The 22,361-nt window shown below is 46.7% G+C and overlaps 1 protein-coding gene across 1 annotated transcript in view; it reads left to right on the top strand.

The window, feature by feature from the left end:
- LOC106570822 (protein FAM189A2) overlaps positions 1-22,361 on the top strand; it is a 58,316-nt gene that overhangs the window by 34,091 nt on the left and 1,864 nt on the right. Inside the window, exons 3-9 of the mRNA XM_045695328.1 lie at positions 549-659; positions 2,649-2,762; positions 2,926-3,033; positions 3,247-3,519; positions 6,318-6,405; positions 14,649-14,834; positions 15,717-16,039. Of these exons, the coding sequence (XP_045551284.1) occupies positions 549-659; positions 2,649-2,762; positions 2,926-3,033; positions 3,247-3,519; positions 6,318-6,405; positions 14,649-14,834; positions 15,717-16,039 (1,203 nt within the window). The remainder of the gene's footprint in view (positions 1-548; positions 660-2,648; positions 2,763-2,925; positions 3,034-3,246; positions 3,520-6,317; positions 6,406-14,648; positions 14,835-15,716; positions 16,040-22,361) is intronic.

The following is a 22,361-nucleotide window of genomic DNA, read 5'->3' on the forward strand; positions in this document are numbered from 1 at the left end:
CTTCTCTCTCCTCCCCCTCTCCCTCCTCTCTCTCCTCCCCCTCTCCCTCCTCTTTCTACTCCCGCTCCTCTCCCTCCCCTCCTCCTCCCCGCTCTCCCTCCTCTCTCTCCTCCCCCCTCTCCCTCCTCTCTCTACTCCCCCTCTCCCTCCTCTCTCTCCTCCCCGCTCTCCCTCCTCTCTCCTCCCCTCTCCCTCCTCTCTCTACTCCCGCTCCTCTCCCTCCTCTCTCTCCTCCCCCTCTCCCTCCTCTCTCTCATCCCCCTCTCCCTCCTCTCTCTCCTCCCCCTCTCCCTCCTCTCTCTACTCCCCGCTCTCCCTCCTCTCTCTCCTCCCCCTCTCCCTCCTCTCTCTCCTCCCCTCTCCCTCCTCTCTCTACAACCGCTCCTCTCCCTCCTCTCTCTCCTCCCCGCTCTCCCTCCTCTCTCTCCTCCCCCTCTCCCTCCTCTCTCTCCTCCCCGTCTCCCCTCTCCCTCCTCTCTCTCCTCCCCCTCCTCTCTCTCCTCCCCTCTCCCCTCTCCCTCCTCTCTCTACTCCCGCTCCTCTCCCAGGTGAATCTGTTTGTCCTGCTGTCGGTGGTGTGTGTTCTCCTCAACCTGGCTGGCTTCATCCTCTGCTGCCAGGGGGCTCAGCTGGTCTCCACCATGACCAACTGCCAACTGGTGAGACGCACATACACACACCCTTGTTAGCATCATGACAGCATAGACCTGTAGGTAGGTGCATTAAGTCTGGGTCTGCCTCAGACCTCTCCTCTGTCTATCCATCCATGGTGTTAGCAGATGTCTCTCTTCCTCTCCTTCCTCTCTACCAGAGGTATCTACCTCATCACTGTCTCCTCTCCTCTCCTCTCCTCTCCTCTCCTCTCCTCTCCTCTCCTCTCCTCTCCTCTCCTCTCCTCTCCTCTCCTCTCCTCTCCTCTCCTCTCCTCTCTACCAGAGGTATCTACCTCATCACTGTCTCCTCTCCTCTCCTCTCCTCTCCTCTTCTCTTCTCTTCTCTTCTCTTCTCTTCTCTTCTCTTCTCTTCTCTTCTCTTCTCTTCTCTTCTCTTCTCTTCTCTTCTCTTCTCTTCTCTTCTCTTCTCTTCTCTTCTCCTCTCCTCTCCTCTCCTCTCCTCTCTACCAGAGGTATCTACCTCATCACTGTCTCCTCTCCTCTCCTCTCCTCTCCTCTCCTCTCCTCTCCTCTCCTCTCCTCTCCTCTCCTCTCCTCTCCTCTCCTCTCCTCTCTACATCATCACACCAGTCATCGCTTCATTAGTCCAACCAGACCCACACAGAGACCTAGGGCTGTGTCCCAAAGAGCATCCTATTCCCTACATAGTGCAATACTTTTGACCAGTGTCCTTATGGGCCCTGGTGTAATGTAGTGCCCTATAAACAGAATAAGGTTCCATTTGGGAATCAGACCAGGGCTGGTTCTAGTTGCAGGGATATCAACATGGCCCAGTTTATTATCCTAGCCAGCTAGACAGGAGCTCAGATGTTAGACCTGCTGGAACTCCTGCCGCCACAAAACCTCATTGAACACAAGCTGTGTATTGGCTCAGACTGGTGCTGAGATCTGGGCGTTGACAAACACGCGAGTGGATGCACACACACATACACAGTTCACAAACACACACACAGTTCACAAACACACACACACAGTTCACAAACACGCACACAGTTCACAAACACACACACACACACACACACACACATTCACACCGGTGCCTGTGTAATGTGAGGCTGAGATGAGATAAGAGGTGAGGGCAGAGCAGGGTAGGGTGGGTTTATGTTGCCCCCCCGTGGTGCAGTGGTTTGCCCTAGTCTCCCCTCTCTCAGGGTGAGTAATAGAGTCTCCCGTCCAGACCATCTGCTCCTCTAATCTGGTGTAACATTAACTGCCCTGGAGGAGGAGGGTGGGGGATTGAGAGAGAGAGAGAGAGAGAGAGAGAGAGAGAGAGAGGGACATGGAGAGAGAGTGAGAAGAACGGTGAGGGAGAGAGAGAAGGATGGAGTGAGGCAGGGAGGGAGAGAGAGAGAGATGGGGAGGAGAGCGATAGAGAGGGGTATGGGGGAGTAGGGAGAGTTGGATGGGGGAGGAGACAGAGAGAGGGATGGGGAGGAGGGAGGGAGAGCGAGAGAGGGGGATAAAAATGTACACGCCTGAAGGTGAAATATCTCTTGCTTTCACTCTCTGTTGATGTGTGTCTCTCTTACCAGCTTTCCTCCTTACCCTCGTTCTGTCTCCTTCCTTCCCTCCTTCCCTCCTTCTTTCCCTCCCTCCCTCCCTCCCTCCCTCCCTCCCTCCCTCCCTCCCTCCCTCCCTCCCTCCCTCCTTCCTTCCTCCTCCCTTCCTTCCTTCCTTCCTTCCTTCCTTCCTTCCTTCCTTCCTTCCTTCCTTCCTTCCTTCCCTCCCTTCTCTCCTTTCCTTCGTTCCCTCCCTTCCCTTCCCCCTTCCCTCCCTCCTCCTTCATTTCTTCTGGTTGACAGTGTTGACAATATTAGAATAGGTTGAGATGAGGCACAGTCTGTGTTGTCTGGACATTTCTTCTTCCTGTTCTGTTGTGTGTTTCAAAGTGAGTCTAACGGCCATGTATCTTGTGTGTGTGTGTGTGTGTGTGTGTGTGTGTGTGTGTCGAATGGTGTGTGTTGTGCGTTTCAGAGCGAGGCGGAAGACGTGTGTAACTGTTGTCCCCAGATCCCCATGTGCCCTGAGGAGAAACTACTCAAACTCTACCCTGGTCACTCCTGTAACACCATGAGGGTCCTGCTCAAGGTGTGTGTGTGTGTGTGTGTGTGTGTGTGAGTGAGTGTGTGTGTGTTCATACATGCCTGTGTGTGAGAGAGAATGTGCGTTCATTGTCATCATATTACACCGTATAGTGAGATAAGATGGTTGTGGGTGGTTATTGCTAACTCTTCCTCCTGTCTGTTTCTAGAAGGTTCTGTTTGCTCTGTGTGTTCTGAATGCTCTGACCACTGCAGTATGCCTGGTGGCTGCTGCCCTGCGGTACCTGCAGATCTTCACCACACGACGCCCATGTATGGTAAGGCTATCATAATACCCCATCATAACCAATCACACGGCCTCAGAACTCCAGGCTCAACCAATCATGTAGGTTAGAATCTGCATCACATAACAGAAGAATCTCCAGTGTGGCCAATGAGTGATTGTTGTGTTTTTCAACATTAAAGATGCATCTCAATAAGTGGCTTCTTCTGTCGTCATCTCTTTTCCTTTTCCTCCCTCTTTCTGATAGGATGACCCCAGGCCAATCACAGAGGAAGGGGAGGAGCCAAATATTGTCCCTGACCTAGATGAGTTTGTTCCCCCGGCTCCTCCCCCTTCCTACTTCTCAACCTTCTACTCCTACACTCCCCGGCTGGCTCGCAGGATGTTTGGGGACAGTGTGATACCTCTGCCTCCTGTCTATGCAGCCAGGATTAAAGGAGTAGAGGTGTTCTGTCCTCTTGATCCTCCTCCTCCATACGAGGCTGTTACAGGAGGCTCCGCCCTCGCCACTGCAACACAGGTACACACAATGTTCAGGCACGCCTTATACAGGGCATTCGGAAAGTATTGAGACCCCTTGACTTTTTCCACATTTTCTTACTTTACAGCCTTATTCAAAAATGTATTCATTCGTTTTTTTTCGCCCCTCATCAATCTACCCACAATACTCCATAATGACAAAGCAAAAACTGGTTTTTATTAAAAATAAAAAACTGAAATATCACTTTTACATACAGTACCAGTCAAAAGTTTGGACACACCAACTCATTCAAGGGTTTTTCTTTATTTTTTACTATTTTCTACATTGTAGAATAATAGTGAAGACATCAAAATGATGAAATAACACGTATTGAATCATGTAGTAACCGAAAAAGTGTTAAACAAATCAAAAATATACTTTAGATTTTAGATTCTTCAAAGTATCCACCCTTTGCCTTGATGACAGCTTTGCAAACTCTTGGCATTGTGTTATTTCATTGTTATACCTAATCATCAGCAGAAACTGGCAAGTTTGAACTGTATATGGTGTGTGTGAAGGGTTAAAGGTTTTAAACTCAGTCTCTCAACGGATGAGACGTGGAAGAATTGGTGGACTACAGGATATTATGCCTTTAGAAGCTTGCTACATTTAAAATTGATTAAATCATTGTTAAGGGATTAACAAAAGGGAGGAGTGTAGTGGGAAATTGTAATTGTATTTGTCCACATAACTGAGAATGTGACTAACCTTGTGAAACTGTCTTATTATAATCTCCTGTTCTTGTGAGTATCATGCTGGGTTACAAACCAGCTTGCTCCTGTGTCGTTGTATAGATAAAAGGAGAACTGAGAGTCCAGCCCAAGAACAGGAAACTATAAAGATATGTGCTTATCACCCAATGCTTCAGAATTCACACTGTCTACACTGCACTGTGTCACTCTGTTATTCTCTGTGAGCTCAGAAATAAAGAATATTGGTTTGGGTTGGACTCCTGCAGGTCCTTATTTGATAATATCCACCACAATTCTTGGTCACCTCCCTGACCAAGGCCCTTGTCCCCCAATTGTTCAGTTTTGCAGGGGGGCCAGCTCTTGGAAGAGTATTGGTGGTTCCTAACTTCTTCCATTTAAGAATGATGGAGGCCACTGTGTTCTTGGGGACATTCAATGCTGCAGAAATGTTTTGGTACCCTTCCCCAGATCTGTGTCTCGACACAATCTTGTCTAAGAGCTCTACGGACAATTGCTTGGCTTGGTTTTTGCTCTGACTTGCACTGTCAACTGTGGGACCGTATATAGACAGGTGTGAGCCTTTACAAATCATGTCCAATCAATTGAATTTACCACAGGTGGACTCCAATCAAGTTGTAGAAACATCTCAAGGATGATCAATGGAAACAGGATGCACCTGAGCTCAATTTCAAGTCTCATAGCAAAGGGTCTGAATACTTATGGAAATAAGGTATTTCTATTTTTTAATACATTTGCAAATAAATCTAAAAAGGTGTTTTAATTTAGTCATTATGGGGTATTGTGGGTAGATTGATGAGATGTTTTATTTATTTAATCAATTTTAGAATAAGGCTGTAACGTAACAAAATGTGGAAAAAGTCAAGGGGTCTGAATACTTGTCGAATGCACTGTAAATGTGCTATGTATGGGTTATGAATGGACTATGTATGGCTTATGAATGGGCTATGTATGGCTTATGAATGTGCTATAAAGTCCTGGTGTAGGTACCTTTCAAATAAATTGTTACCCATTATTTAATGCCAATAACAATAGTTATTATAAGATAAATCAATGAATAAAGGTAATGAATAGATGCATAATGTAGCATCTTTTGCATGTGACAGTTGGGTAAACAATATTCTTTTAATATCTCTATCATTAATATCTGTAAATCTCTGGACATGACCCCAATACCTGTCAATGTCACGTCCTGGCCAGTATAAGGGTTAATTGTTATTGTAGTTTGGTCAGGACGTGGCAGAGGGTATTTGGTTTATGTGGTTCGGGGTGGTGGTTTTTCTAAAAAGGGCATTTGATTGATGTATTCCGGGGTTTGTGGGCACTGTTCCTTGTTTATGTAATTCTATGTTTAGTCTAGGTAATCTATTTCTATGTTGAGTTAATTGGGGTGGACTTCCAATTGAAGGCAGCTGTGTGGTGTTGCCTTTGATTGGAAGTCCTATATTAGTTGGGTGTGTTTGTCTGTGTATTTGTGGGAGATTGTTTCTTGTTTTGCCGAGTGAGCGTTTCAAGACTGTTTCGTTGTTCGTAAGTTCGTTTTGTTGTTTTGGTGTGTTCATTCTGAGTTAATAAATGTCAAGATGAGCGTACACATACCTGCTGCGTTTTGGTCCTCCATTACCAACGACAACCGTGACAGTCAAGGTATGCGTGAAGGGCTGTAGGAAGTCAGGTGCAGGAGAGCAGATATTTAGTAACAAAACGGAGCCTTTTATTTGGCGAACCAAAAGCACACGGCACAAATGAACACAAAATACAAATACGGGTTGAACATAACCCAGCGCAACCAGCCTACCGTGCGCATACATGAAAACAGATAAACAATACCACACAAAGACATGGGGGAAACAGAGGGTTAAATACACAACACATAATGAGGGAAATGAGAACCAGGTTTGTGGGAAAACGAGACAAAACAAATGGAAAATGAAAAATGGATCGGCGATGGCTAGAAGACCGGCGACGTCAACCACCGAACACCACCCGGACAAGGAGAGGCATCGACTTCGGTACCTTTTAATATCTCTATCATTAATATCTCTAAATCTCTGACCCCAAATATCTCTGCTGTGTGTTTCTGTTTAGGAGACAGAGATCCAGATTGCCATGACAGATCTGACTGAGTTGATGGAGGAGCGGAGTGACCGCTCGGAGGCGGGTACTTCTGTTAGAGGTAGGACGCATGGATGGATGGTCGGACAAACCATAGAATTTCAGACAGACAGACATACACAAAGACATACTTGGCCTATACATGACAGACTTTTTATGGCAGATTTCAGCTCACTATTTGCGAAACTGTCAATGGAGGACATTTGGGCATATCCAAACCTTGATAGATAAAAATTGGGAATCTCTCATATCTTTACATGAATACATGCTTCATCATGAAAAAACCCTTGGTAAAGCTGTGTGTGTGTGTGTGTGTGTGTGTGTGTGTGTGTGTGTGTGTGTGTGTGTGTGTGTGTGTGTGTGTGTGTGTGTGTGTGTGTGTGTGTGTGTGTGTGTGTGTGTTTTTTTGTTGCGTGTTTGCATGTTTGCATGTGTGCGTGTGTGTTGACAAAGTATTCCCCAGACCCACACCGTATACTGCAAAAAGTCCTGGTTGGAGGTCTATAGTTATCCTACTAAAAGTACTGCTATTTTTAGTGTATCTCAGCGTACTGATATAGTTACTGTATCCCAGTGTATAGCTATAGTTACTGTATCCCAGTGTATAGCTATAGTTACTGTATCCCAGTGTATTGCTATAGTTACTGTATCCCAGTGTATTGCTATAGTTACTGTATCCCAGTGTACTGCTATAGTTACTGTATCCCAGTGTATTGCTATAGTTACTGTATCCCAGTGTATTGCTGTAGTTACTGTATCCAAGGGGACTGCTATAGTTACTGTATCCCAGTGTATTGCTATAGTTACTGTATCCCAGTGTACTGCTATAGTTACTGTATCCCAATGTACTGCTATAGTTACTGTATCCCAGTGTATTGCTATAGTTACTGTATCCCAGTGTATTGCTATAGTTACTGTATCCCAGTGTACTGCTATAGTTACTGTATCCCAGTGTACTGCTATAGTTACTGTATCCCAGTGTACTGCTATAGTTACTGTATCCCAGTGTATTGCTATAGTTACTGTATCCAAGGGGACTGCTATAGTTACTGTATCCCAGTGTATTGCTATAGTTACTGTATCCCAGTGTACTGCTATAGTTACTGTATCCCAGTGTACTGCTGTAGTTAATGTATCTCTGTGTACTGCTATAGTTAATGTATCCCAGTGTACTGCCATAGTTACTGTATCCCAGTGTACTCCTATAGTTACTGTATCCCAGTGTACTCCTATAGTTACTGTATCCCAGTGTACTCCTATAGTTACTGTATCCCAGTGTACTGCTGTAGTTACTGTATCCCAGTGTACTGTTGTAGTTACTGTATCCCAGTGTACTCCTATAGTTACTGTAACCCAGTGTACTCCTATAGTTACTGTATCCCAGTGTACTCCTATAGTTACTGTATCCCAGTGTACTCCTATAGTTACTGTAACCCAGTGTACTCCTATAGTTACTGTAACCCAGTGTACTGCTATAGTTACTGTATCCCAGTGTATTGCTATAGTTACAGTACCTCAGTGTACTGCTGTTGTTACAGTACCTCAGTGTACTGCTGTTGTTACAGTACCTCAGTGTACTGCTGTTGTTACAGTACCTCAGTGTACTGCTGTAGTTACTGTATCCCAGTGTACTCCTATAGTAACTGTATCCCAGTGTACTGCTGTAGTTACAGTGAAAGTACTGCTATAAATATCCCAGTCAGATGAATGGGACATAACCTTGCCCTGTCATCAAAGATAGATTCCCCCACTGACAGTTATTTCATCAATGTATTAAAATAACATTTATTTCAGTCTCATGTGTTACATTCACCACTGTCCTTCTAGCTCTCACAAACTCAGTCTGTTTGACACATACAGCTTGGTACAGGAAATCTTTTTTCTTTTCTGTAATCACTGTGAAATGTGCAGTTTCATACTGAAGTGTTATACAGTGTTAGAGTAGAGACAAATGTTTGTCAAAAGGGAGTAGATTGAAATGTGTCATAACTTATTTTGGCCAGAAGGCAGATTCTGGAACATTCTCAAACAACCCACTGGGCCAAAGCTGTTTGAATCAGTGTTGTTTCCACGTCATTTGAAGCAAAACAGTTGAATCAACGTGGAAAACTGGTTTGATTTGAAAAAAGTAATCAACGTAATATTCTACTTTTATCCTAAATCCAATGACATGTTGTCATTTTTTTGTTGATTTCACATTGGATTCACGTTATTCACATCAACCAAATGGTAATCAAAACTAGACCCTGATGTCAGTGCCCAGTGGGAAAGCATTTTCTAGAACCATCTCAACAGTACAACAGACACCACTGATATCATTCTCAATACTGCTTCTGTAACATTCTAGTAGTAGTTTCTACATCACCCAGTCAAGTCTAATCACAATTTATTTAAAGTGACTATTACAGTGACTCAACACACAATACAGTAGGGCTCATCAACTAGATTCAGCCGCCGGGCCTATTTTTTATTGAGCGGATGGTCGGGGGTCCGGAACGTAATAAAAACATATTTTAAGACTGCAAATTGACTGCAAAGAGCACCAAAAAATATAATATTTGACTAAAACATAATAATTTCAAACCTTGAACAATGCCCTGGGTAGGGTGCCATCTTTCAGATGGTCATTCAAAATCCCTTGGCATTCCATGTAAGTGTAGGGGTGTTCACAGTGTCATGGCTTTATTCCCAACCTGGCCACATTCCATCATGGCCACCTAATCATCCCCCTCATTCCTAGTTGGCATATATCACTCCTCACCTCTCCAACTGATAAAACCACCCACGGGCCTCCAGTTGGGGAACCCTGCGGCACAGGGTCAATGACATGTCTCTCAGCCTAGTGGTTAGAGCGTTGGGCCAATAACCGAAAGGTTGCTGGATCAAATCCCTGAGCTGACAAGGTAAAGATCTATCATTCTGCTCCTGAGCAAGGCAGTTAACCCACTGTTCCCTGGGTGCTGTGGATGTTGATTAAGGCAGCACTCCTGCACCTCTCTGATTCAGAGGGGTTGGGTTAAATCTGGAAGACACATTCCAGTTGAAGGCATTCAGTTGTACAACTGACTAGGTATCCCCCTTTCCTTTCAGTTGTACAACTGACTAGGTATCCCCCTTACCTTTCAGTTGTACAACTGACTAGGTATCCCCCTTTCCTTTCAGTTGTACAACTGACTAGGTATCCCCCTTACCTTTCAGTTGTACAACTGACTAGGTATCCCCCTTTCCTTTCAGTTGTATAACTGACTAGGTATCCCCCTTTCCTTTCAGTTGTACAACTGACTAGGTATCCCCCTTTCCTTTCAGTTGTACAACTGACTAGGTATCCCCCTTTCCTTTCAGTTGTACAACTGACTAGGTATCCCCCTTTCCTTTCTGTTGTACAACTGACTAGGTATCCCCCTTTCCTTTCTGTTGTACAACTGACTAGGTATCCCCCTTTCCCTTTCTGTTGTACAACTGACTAGGTATCCCCCTTTCCCTTTCTGTTGTACAACTGACTAGGTATCCCCCTTTCCCTTTCTGTTGTACAACTGACTAGGTATCCCCCTTTCCTTTCAGTTGTACAACTGACTAGGTATCCCCCTTTCCTTTCAGTTGTAAAACTGACTAGGTATCTCCCTTTCCTTTCAGTTGTACAACTGACTAGGTATCCCCCTTTCCTTTCAGTAGAACTCTTTCCCATTCAGTTGTGTCAGGGTCAGAGGAGACCTCACAGAAGGTCAGATAGACAGGGCCATCATGATCAAACACACCTGGAAGGTTCACTTTCTAACTTTCTGAGGTCACAGGGTTTGTTGTGATAGAGATGGAGCTTTGGGCGTGACCCTGGTATAATATGTCACCCCACACTCCAGAGAGACGAAGGAAGAAAGAGTTAATGTGGTGGAGGAGAGGAGCAAGACAGACGGATGGAGAGCGTATAGCTCTCAAAGCATGGTCCTAATTATGAATGTCTCTAAGGAGTTTCCTAAAGATAGTGTGCAGGAAAAATGTTTATATACTGCTCAAAGAAATAAAGGGAACACTTAAACAACACATCCTAGATCTGAATGAAAGAAATAATCTTATTAAATACATTTTTCTTTACATAGTTGAATGTGCTGATAACAAAATCACACAAAAAGAATCAATGGAAATCCAATTTCTCAACCCATGGAGGTCTGGATTTGGAGTCACACCCAAAATTAAAGTGGAAAACCACACTACAGGCTGATCCAACTTTGATGTAATGTCCTTAAAACAAGTCAAAATGAGGCTCAGTAGTGTGTGTGGCCTCCACGTGCCTGTATGACCTCCCTACAACGCCTGGGCATGCTCCTGATGAGGTGGCAGATGGTCTCCTGAGGGATCTCCTCCCAGACCTGGACTAAAGCATCCGCCAACTCCTGGACAGTCTGTGGTGCAACGTGGCGTTGGTGGATGGAGCGAGACATGATGTCCCAGATGTGCTCAATTGGATTCAGGTCTGGGGAACGGGCAGGCCAGTCCATAGCATCAATGCCTTCCTCTTGCAGGAACTGCTGACACACTCCAGCCACATGAGGTCTAGCATTGTCTTGCATTAGGAGGAACCCAGGGCCAACCGCACCAGCATATGGTCTCACAAGGGGTCTGAGGATCTCATCTCGGTACCTAATGGCAGTCAGGCTACCTCTGGCGAGCACATGGAGGGCTGTGCGGCCCCCCAAAGAAATGCCACCCCACACCATGACTGACCCACTGCCAAACCAGTCATGCTGGAGGATGTTGCAGGCAGCAGAACATTCTCCACGGCGTCTCCAGACTCTGTCACGTCTGTCACGTGCTCAGAGTTGAACCTGCTTCCATCTGTGAAGAGCACAGGGCGCCAGTGGCGAATTTGCCAATCTTGGTGTTCTCTGGCAAATGCCAAACGTCCTGCACGGTGTTGGGCTGTAAGCACAACCCCCACCTGTGGACGTCGGGCCCTCATACCACCCTCATGGAGTCTGTTTCTGACCGTTTGAGCGGACACATGCACATTTGTGGCCTGCTGGAGGTCATTTTGCAGGGCTCTGGCAGTGCTTCTCCTGCTCCTCCTTGCACAAGGGCGGAGGTAGCGGTCCTGCTGCTGGGTTGTTGCCCTCCTACGGCCTCCTCCATGTCTCCTGATGTACTGGCCTGTCTCCTGGTAGCGCCTCCATGCTCTGGACACTACGCTGACAGACACAGCAAACCTTCTTTCAACAGCTCGCATTGATGTGCCATCTTGGATGAGCTGCACTACCTGAGCCACTTGTGTGGGTTGTAGACTCCGTCTCATGCTACCACTAGAGTGAAAGCACCGCCAGCATTCAAAAGTGACCAAAACATCAGCCAGGAAGCATAGGAAGTGAGAAGTGGTCCCCACCTGCAGAACCACTCCTTTATTGGGGGTGTCTTGCTAATTGCCTATAATTCCCACCTGTTGTCTATACCATTTGCATAACAGCATGTGAAATGTATTGTCAATCAGTGTTGCTTCCTAAGTGGACAGTTTGATTTCACAGAAGTGTGATTGACTTGGAGTTACATTGTGTTGTTTAAGTGTTCCCTTTATTTTTTTGAGCAGTGTATTTTGTATTGTTATATGGGTATCCAGTACCTAGCAACCTAGGTCAGTACTTTGAACACTTATGGGGAGGGGATACTTATAACCCTGCCCCAGCAAGTTCTCAGGTCATTTGAACCTAGATGAGATATTTGTTGCCCTACAGGTGTATTTGTTTATACTAAATAAGAATCTGTCACCCCCCTACCCCACCCCCTCATTCCGCTCCCGTCCTACCCCCCATCATTCCTTACCCCCATACCGCTCCCCGTCCTACCACCCCCACCCCCTTCCCTGTCACCCTCACCCTTCCTTACCCCCCCATACTGCTCCCTGTCCTACCCCACCACCCCCCTTGTTTTTTTGGTTGATTCTATACAGAGTGTCAAATAGTTATCTTTTTGCTTTCTCATAATTTTGTTAGGTCTAAATATGTTTCTGTCCTGGGGCTCTGTGGGGTCTGTTTGTGTTTGTGAACAGAACCCAGAACCAGCTAGCTGAAGGGACTCTTCTCTAGGTTCATCTCGCTCCTTCTGTGCTCTCCTGACCCCACTTCCTCCTACCCACTCTCTCTCCTTGTAACTGTGCTCTCCTAACCCCACTTCCTCCTACCCACTCTCTCTCCTTGTAACTGTCTGTGCGTATTGTCTTTCTGTTTGGTGCCCCTCTCCCTCTACCCCTCTCCCTCTACCCCTCTCCCTCTACCCCTCTACCTCTCTACCTCTACCTCTCTCCCTCTACCCCTCTACCTCTACTTCTACCCCTCTCCCTCTACCCCTCTACCTCTCCCTCTACCCCTCTCCCTCTACCTCTCTACCTCTCTCCCTCTCTCCCTCTCCCTCTACCCCTCTCCCTCTACCCCTCTCCCTCTACCCCTCTCCCTCTACCCCATTCCCTCTACCCATCTCAAATAAAATAAAATAAAATACAATTTATTTATATAGCCCTTCTACATCAGCTGATATCTCAAAGTGCTGTACAGAAACCCAGCCTAAAACCCCAAAGAGCAAGCAGTGCAGGTGTAGAAGCACGGTGGCTAGGAAAAACTCCCTAGAAAGGCCAAAACCTAGGAAGAAACCTAGAGAGGAACCAGGCTATGAGGGGTGGCCAGTCCTCTTCTGGCTGTGCCGGGTGGAGATTATAACAGCACATGGCCAAGATGTTCAAATGTTCATAAATGACCAGCATGGTCAAATAATAATAATTACAGTAGTTTTCGAGGGTGCAACAAGTCAGCAACTCAAGAGTAAGTGTCAGTTGGCTTTTTCATAGCCGATCTTTGAGAGTATCTGTACCACTCCTGCTGTCTCTAGAGAGTTGAAAACAGCAGGTCTGAGACAGGTAGTACGTCCGGTGAACAGGTCAGGGTTCCAGCAGGTCTGGGAAAGCAGGTCTGGGACAGGTAGCACGCCCGGTGAACAGGTCAGGGTTCCAGCAGGTCTGGGAAAGCAGGTCTGGGACAGGTAGTACGCCCGGTGAACAGGTCAGGGTTCCAGCAGGTCTGGGAAAGCAGGTCTGGGACAGGTAGCACGTCCGGTGAACAGGTCAGGGTTCCAGCAGGTCTGGGAAAGCAGGTCTGGGACAGGTAGCACGTCCGGTGAACAGGTCAGGGTTCCAGCAGGTCTGGGACAGGTAGCACGTCACTCTCCCTCTACCTCTACCCCTCTACCTCTACCCCTCTCCCTCTACCCCTCTCCCTCTCCCTCTACCCCTCTCCCTCTACCCCTCTCCCTCTACGTCTCTATCCCTCTACGTCTCTATCCCTCTACCCCTCTCCCTCTACCCCTCTCCCTCTACCCCTCTCCCTCTCCCTCTACTCCTCTCCCTCTACCTCCGTCTCTATCTCTACCCCTCTCCCTCTACCCCTCTCCCTCTACCCCTCTACCCCTCTCCCTCTACCCCTCTCCCTCTACGTCTCTATCTCTAACCCTCTCCCTCTCCCTCACCCCCCTACCCCTCTCCCTCTACGCCTCTCCCTCTACCCCTCTCCCTCTACCCCTCTCCCTCTACCCCTCTACCTCTACCCCTCTCCCTCTACGTCATCTACCCCTCTCCCTCTATGTCTCTATCTCTACCCCTCTCCCTCTACCCCTCTCCCTCTACCCCTCTACCTCTACCCCTCTCCCTCTACGTCTCTATCTCTACCCCTCTACCCCTCTCCCTCTACCCCTCTATCTCTACCCCTCTATCTCTACCCCTCTCCCTCTACCCCTCTCCCTCTACCCCTCTCCCTCTACCCCTCTCCCTCTACCCCTCTACCCCTCTACCCCTCTACCCCTCTCCCTCTACCCCTCTACCTCTACCCATCTCCCTCTACGTCTCTATCTCTACCCCTCTCCCTCTACCCCTCTACCCCTCTCCCTCTACGTCTCTATCTCTACCCCTCTCCCTCTACCCCTCTACCCCTCTCCCTCTACCCCTCTCCCTCTACGTCTCTATCTCTACCCCTCTCCCTCTACCCCTCTCCCTCTACGTCTCTATCTCTACCCCTCTCCCTCTACCCCTCTCCCTCTACGTCTCTATCTATACCCCTCCCCCTCTACCCCTCTACCCCTCTCCCTCTACCCCTCTCCCTCTACCCCTCTCCCTCTACCCCTCTCCCTCTACCCCTCTCCCTCTACGTCTCTATCTCTACCCCTCTCCCTCTACCCCTCTATCTCTACCCCTCTACCCCTCTCCCTCTACCCCTCTACCCCTCTTCCTCTACCTCTCCCCCTCTTCTCCTAATTGTCTTTATTGTTCCTGTGTTTCAGATGCTGGTCCCCAGACGACGGTTGTTCCAGTGCCCCCGTCTCCCCAATCTCCTCCCTCCCCCTCCCTGCGCCAGGCCAGACCTCCCCAGGACCAGGGTGCTCCTGTGCCACCCATGAGGAGGTCTCAGCGCCGGAGGCCCAGACGCTCTAACAGTGACCCTGTTCTACTGGACCTGGCTGCCAAAGGTGAGACAGGGTCACACACACACACACACACACACACACACACACACACACACACACACACACACACACACACACACACACACACACACACACACACACACACACACAGTGGCTCCAACAGCCAAAGAGAGACGCTGCTGGACCTGGCTGCCAAAGGTAAAAGAGGATCACATAAACTGTATTCTGGAACAGTCTGTCTGTCATCACCAAATCTACAGCCTCTGCATCTGTCAGCAAGACACATTTGGATCGCTGTGTGTGTGTGTGTGTGTGTGTGTGTGTGTGTGTGTGTGTGTGTGTGTGTGTGTGTGTGTGTGTGTGTGTGTGTGTGACCTCCCTCACAGGGATAGCAGAACTGTTGTTTGCTAAACTGTAAAGCACAGTTTACTAATGCTTCCAACAGATGTCCCACTACATGCAATTCTACAGACACACTAACGCCCCAACCCTCTCTCCCACCGCTCTCTCCCACCACTCTCTCCCCTCTTTCTCCCCCTCTCTCTCCCCTCTTTCTCCCCCTCTCTTTCTCCCTTCTCTCCCACCCTCTCTTTCCCCCTCTCTCCCCCTTTCTCTCTCTCTCTCTCCCAACCCTCTCTTCCACCCCTGTCCCATCCCCCTCTCTCCCCATCTCTCTCCCCCTTTCTTTCTCTCTCCCTTCTCTCCCAACCCTCTCTCCCACCCCTGTCTCTCTCTCCCACCCCTCACTCCCCTATCTCTCTCCCTTCTCTCCCTCCTTCTCTCTCTCCCTTCTCTCCCACCCCTCTCTCTCTCCCCTCTCTCCCACCCATCTCTCCCCCTCTCTCTCCCCCTCTCTCCCCTCTCTCCCACCCCCCTCTCTCTCTCCCCCATCTCTCTCTCCCCCTTCTCTCCCACCTCCCTCAGTGTTAAGCTGTGAAGCAGCCACGCAGACCACCGAGGTCTCCACCCAGACTTCCAAGTCCGCCCTGGCCGCCCAGTCCTCCCGGCCCCAGACAGTGACTCTCCGCCGGAGTGGTAGAGGCCCACGGCGTCCCCGGCCGTCCTCCATGGTGGACTACCAGAGCTACAGACACACCCAGCAGCTGGTCAGCAGGTTTCTAGAGCAGCCGGCCCACTGCAGCCTGACCCCTGAGGTCCAGGAGCTGGTGGACAGCATCCGTAGCGTGCTGCGCTCAGACCAGGAACACATGGAGGAGGCCGTCCGCTGTGTCAGCTTCATAGAACAGGTAAGAGTCTACATAGAGGCTACAAAGAACTGGTGAAGAGGCTACATATAGGCTACATAGAACTGGTAAAGAGACTACATAGAGGCTACATAGAGGCTACATAGAACTGGTGAAGAGGCTACATAGAAGCTACATAGAACTGGTAAAGAGGCTACATAGAGGCTACATAGAGGCTACATAGAACCGGTAAAGAGGCTACATAGAACCGGTAAAGCGGCTACATAGAGGCTACATAGAACAGGTAAAGAGGCTACATAGAGACTAGATAGAACTGGTAAAGAGGCTACATAGAGGCTACATAGAACTGGTGAAGAAGCTACATAGAGGCTACATAGAACTGGTAGAAAGGGTTCCCCAACCGGTGGCCCGCGGGTGATTTTTATTTCCGCCCCCACACCAAAAAAAGCGGGCTATAACAACACCAGCAAATCAGCTCCAAGTGATTTTAGTTTTGGAAATCTGCTCCAAAGTATTCCCACACATAATATTGTATATGTGATCATATACAAATGTAAGCAAAGTTTGAAATGATTATGTTTTAGTCAAATAAATTCAGGAGTAAACATGTGCTTAACAAGTCACATAATAAATTGCATGGACTCACTCTGTGTGCCCCACGCATACAATTATCTGTAAGGTCCCTCAGTTGAGCAGTGAATTTCAAACACAAAACCAGGTAGGTTTTCCAAAGAAGGGCACATATTGGTAGATGGGTACAAATGAAAAAGGCAGACATTGAATATCCCTTTGAGTTATTAATTACACTTTGGATGGTGTAGCAATACAGCCAGTCACTACAAAGATACAGGCTTCCTTCCTAACTCAGTTGTAGGAGAGGAAGGAAACCACTCAGGGATTTCACCATGAGGCCAATGGTGACTTTACTACAGTTACAGAGATTAATGGCTGTGATATGAGAACTGAGGATGGATAAACAACATTGTAGTTACTCCACAATAGAAACCTAATTGACAGAGTGAAAATAAGGAAGACTGTACAGAATAAAAATATATCAAAACATGCATCCTGTTTACGACAAGGCACTAAAGTAAAACTGAAAAAAATGTGGTAAAGCAATTAACTTTATGTCCCGAACTAAGGGTTATCTTTGGTGCAAACACAACACATTACTGAGTATCACTCTCCATATTTTCAAGCATAGTGGTGGCTGGATCATGTTATGGGTATGATTGTAATTGTTAAAGAATGGGTCGTTTTTCAGGATAAATAAGAAACAGAATGGAGCTAAGCACAGGCAAAATCCTAGAGGAAAACCTGGTTCAGTCTGCTTTCCACCACACACTGGGAGATGAAATCACCTTTCAGCAGGACAATAACTCCATACTCAAGGCCAAATCTACATTGGAGTTGCTTACCAAGAAAGACAGTGAATGTTGCTGAGTGGCCGAGTTATAGTTTTAACTTAAATCTGCTTTGAAATCTATGGCAAGACTTGAAAATGGTTGTCTAGCAATGATCAACAACCAATATGACAGAGCTTGAAGAATGATGAAAAGTATAATGGGCAAAGAATGTACAAGCCAAGTGTGCAAAGCTCTTAGAGACTTACCCAGAAAGACTCACAGCTGTAATCGCTGCCAAAGGTGATTCTAACGTGTATTGAATACTTATGTACATTTGATATTTCTGTAGCTACATAGACCAGGTAGAGGCTACATAGACCAGGTAGAGGCTACATAGACCAGGTAGAGGCTACATAGAACTGCAAAACGGTTTGGTTATTCACACTCCACAGTTTCCCGTGTGTATCAAGAATGGTCCACCACCCAAAGGACATCCAGCCAACTTCACACAACTGTGGGAAGTATTAGAGTCAACAAAGAATGCTTTTCAACACCTTGTAGAGTCCATGCCCTGACAAATAATGAGGCAGTTCTGAGGGCAAAAGGGGGGGGGGGGTCAAACTCAATATGAGGAAGGTGTTCCTCATGTTTAGTATACTCAGTGTATACCTCACATGCAACCTGTAATATGACTAAGGAATTAGCCTATTAAAATGTTTATCTGACTCCATAAAGACAATTAAAATATGCAAGCAAGCATTAAGCAATGAGTCGGTGTTGACTAGCAAGAATTGGTCTGAGAGTGTCTATATCAAAGACAGATATTTAATAGCATTGTAAAATGAATGGATTCACATACAAGCCATAAAACGTAAGCCTTACAAGCATTACAAAGCATTAGTCTAGGTATGATCAGACAGGGAGAGAGACAAGGAAACCATGGCACAAGGCCCATAGCTCATGGGAGAGGCAGAGAGAGAAAGTGTAGGTATCTCACCAGCGTAGGTCAGGAACAAATAAGAGAAAGAGACAATGAATCTGAGACCCTTCATAACATCTGATTGTTTGGATTCAAAATATGAGTTGTTGACCAATGATCAACAATCAGATATCAGACCTTCAGGATGTAATCACAAACAGAACCTCTACTACCCAGAGACGTGACAAGAGGGGGTTGGCAAGATAACACAGATCATTTTTTTATTTTACCTTAATTAGGCAAGTTGGTTAAGAACAAATTCTTATCTTTCAATGACGGCCTAGAAACAGTGGGGTTAACTGCCTTGTTCAGGGGCAGAAGGACAGATTTGTACCTTGTCAGCTCAGGGGATTCGATCTAGCAACCTTTCGGTTACTAGCCCAACACTCTAACCACTAGGCTACCCTGCCGCCGATGCTGAATTTCTAAGGAGAAAATCTAAAACCTTTGGCATAGAGTGTTGATAAGAGTCACTTCGGGGGCTGAACCAACCTACAGTCCCACCTAGCTATCTTAAGATGACTGTAAATCACTCTGGATAAGAGCGTCTGCTAAATGACTAAAATGTTAGATGTAGAGGCTACATAGAACAGGTACAGGCTACATAGAACAGGTACATGCTACATAGAACAGGTACAGGCTACATAGGACAGGGAAAGGATACATAGAACAGGTACAGGCTACATACGACAGGTACATGCTACATATGACAGGTACATGCTACATAGGACAGGTACAGGCTACATAGAACAGGTACAGGCTACATAGGACAGGTACAGGCTACATAGGACAGGTACAGGCTACATAGGACAGGTACAGGCTACATAGAACAGGTACATGCTACATAGAACAGGTACAGGCTACATAGGACAGGTACAGGCTATATAGAACAGGCTACATAGGAGAGGTACAGGCTACATAGAACAGGTACAGGCTACATAGAACAGGTACAGGCTACATAGGACAGGTACAGGCTACATAGGACAGGTACAGGCTACATAGGACAGGTACAGGCTACATAGGACAGGTACAGGCTATATAGGACAGGTACAGGCTACATAGGACAGGTAAAGGCTATATAGAACAGGCTACATAGTACAGGCTACATAGTACAGGTACAGGCTACATAGGACAGGTACTTGCTACATAGGACAGGTACAGGCTATATAGAACAGTAAACATAGGACAGGTACAGGCTACATAGAACAGGTACAGGCTACATAGGAGAGGTATAGGCTACATAGAACAGGTACAGGCTACATAGGACAGGTGCAGGCTACATAGGACAGGTAAAGGCTATATAGAACAGGCTACATATGACAGGCACTGGCTACATAGAACAGGCTACATAGTACAGGTACAGGCTACATAGGACAGGTACTTGCTACATAGGACAGGTACAGGCTATATAGAACAGGCTACATAGGACAGGTACAGGCTACATAGAACAGGTACAGGCTACATAGAACAGGTACAGGCTACATAGAACATGTAAAGGCTACATAGGATGGGTACAGGCTACATAGGACAGGTACAGGCTACATAGAACAGGTACAGGTTACATAGAACAGGTACAGGTTACATAGGACAGGTACAGGCTACATAGGACAGGTACAGGCTACATAGGACAGGTACAGGCTACATAGGAGAGGTACAGGCTACATAGGACAGGTACAGGCTACATAGGACAGGTACAGGCTACATAGAACAGGTACAGGCTACATAGGACAGGTACAGGCTATATAGAACAGGCTACATAGGAGAGGTACAGGCTACATAGAACAGGTACAGGTATAGGCTACATAGAACAGGTACAGGCTACATAGGACAGGTACAGGCTACATAGGACAGGTAAAGGCTATATAGAACAGGCTACATATGACAGGCACTGGCTACATAGAACAGGCTACATAGTACAGGTACAGGCTACATAGGACAGGTACTTGCTACATAGGACAGGTAAAGGCTATATAGAACAGGCTACATAGGACAGGTACAGGCTACATAGAACAGGTACAGGCTACATAGGACAGGTAAAGGCTACATAGGACGGGTAAAGGCTACATAGGACAGGTACAGGCTACATAGAACAGGTACAGGTTACATAGAACAGGTACAGGTTACATAGTACAGGTAAAGGCTATCTAGGACAGGTACAGGCTACATAGGACAGGTACAGGCTACATAGGACAGGTACAGGCTACATAGAACAGGTACAGGTTACATAGAACAGGTACAGGTTACATAGGACAGGTACAGGCTACATAGGACAGGTACAGGCTACATAGGACAGGTACAGGCTACATAGGACAGGTACATTCTACATAGGACAGGTACAGGCTACATAGAACAGGTACAGGCTACATAGGACAGGTACAGGCTATATAGAACAGGCTACATAGGAGAGGTACAGGCTACATAGAACAGGTACAGGTATAGGCTACATAGGACAGGTACAGGCTACATAGGACAGGTACAGGCTACATAGGACAGGTACAGGCTATATAGGACAGGCTACATATGACAGGCACTGGCTACATAGAACAGGCTACATAGTACAGGTACAGGCTACATAGGACAGGTACTTGCTACATAGGACAGGTACAGGCTATATAGAACAGGCTACATAGGACAGGTACAGGCTACATAGAACAGGTGCAGGCTACATAGAACAGTTACAGGCTACATAGGACAGGTACAGGCTACATTAGATGTCTTCACAGAACCACCTGTATGCGAATACCCGAGACCACATCGAGACCCAAGCGGAACCTGGGTGGGATTTAATATGATTGCCACAGGTCTCCGGTACGTGTCATTTTAAGTGACTTATCCAGAAGGACCCATACAGAACCGAATGAGACTGCTGCAGTAGAGAGAGAGAGTGAGTGAGAGAAATTGTACAGTTTATGCTGCTGTGCTTTGCTTTTCACGAGAGTGGAGCATGGTGAGTGTAGCTTGTTGTTGGCCAATCATAAGTCATCAACACGGCAATAGGCTCCAGTCATAGAGCCTCCGTGTGGGGCAAAATTAGGAGATATCTAATCAATGGAAGATGGAATTAAAATAATGGCATTAAAAGTTAAAGGAGAAGGACAGGCTAGAATGACCAAGAGACAACAGGTAGACTGCTACTTTATAGTCTGAATGGAGTTGTTGTTATTTGTAACTGTAGGATGAGAAAGTGCATGTTTCTAAAGGGTGTTTCTAAAATAACCATATAAGGAGAAGTGGGCGTTTCTAAAGGAACCATATAAGGAGAAGTGTGGGTTTCTAAAGGAACCATATAAGGAGAAGTGTGGGTTTCTAAAGGAACCATATAAGGAGAAGTGGGCGTTTCTAAAGGAACCATATAAGGAGAAGTGGGCGTTTCTAAAGGAGTCTAACACTGGAAGCGCTTGAAATCCATAACTACTAGAACCGCCATGACTTGATATTTCAATTATTATTATTATTATTATTATTATTTCAAATATTCAATAATAAATAATACATAGCTAACGTTAGCTAGCATTTACATTTACAAAAAACTGAACGTTACATACATGGCTACCGGTAGGTAACGTTCCAAGACACAGCTCACAATGAGTTATTTTTTTTTCCTTTTTTCATTACTGAAATTCTTTACTGTCATGTCTGCGGACCATGGCTAACGTCTGTAACCCAAACGACGTCTTGAGTGGTACCTTTAGAGACTCCAACTTGGCAGCATAGAGACGCTGAGGGATGACTGCTCTGAGAGATGATGTTGCAGCTTGATCCCTCTCGCTTGGTTGGTTGCTGTCTCTCGTCTCTCCCTCCCTCCTCGGTGTCACTCGCTCACACTAACAGTAGCCTGCACACACAGTACGGCCCCTGCTAGAGCGTCACCTTGCTCTGCCTCCTCTCCCTCGCGCTTTATCAGCTCTGGTTAATAAAGTAGCTTTTCTGCTGCTTCCATCACTCGGATCAGACCGGGTCTGGATCCGACCAGGTCAATACGGGACGGGTCTAGTTGTCCTCGGGTCCGTTCGGAACTGGGTCTTTATATATATATATA

The sequence above is a fragment of the Salmo salar genome, chromosome ssa15, assembly GCF_905237065.1.
Source record: "Salmo salar chromosome ssa15, Ssal_v3.1, whole genome shotgun sequence".
In the NCBI taxonomy this organism is placed as follows: Eukaryota; Metazoa; Chordata; class Actinopteri; order Salmoniformes; family Salmonidae; genus Salmo; species Salmo salar.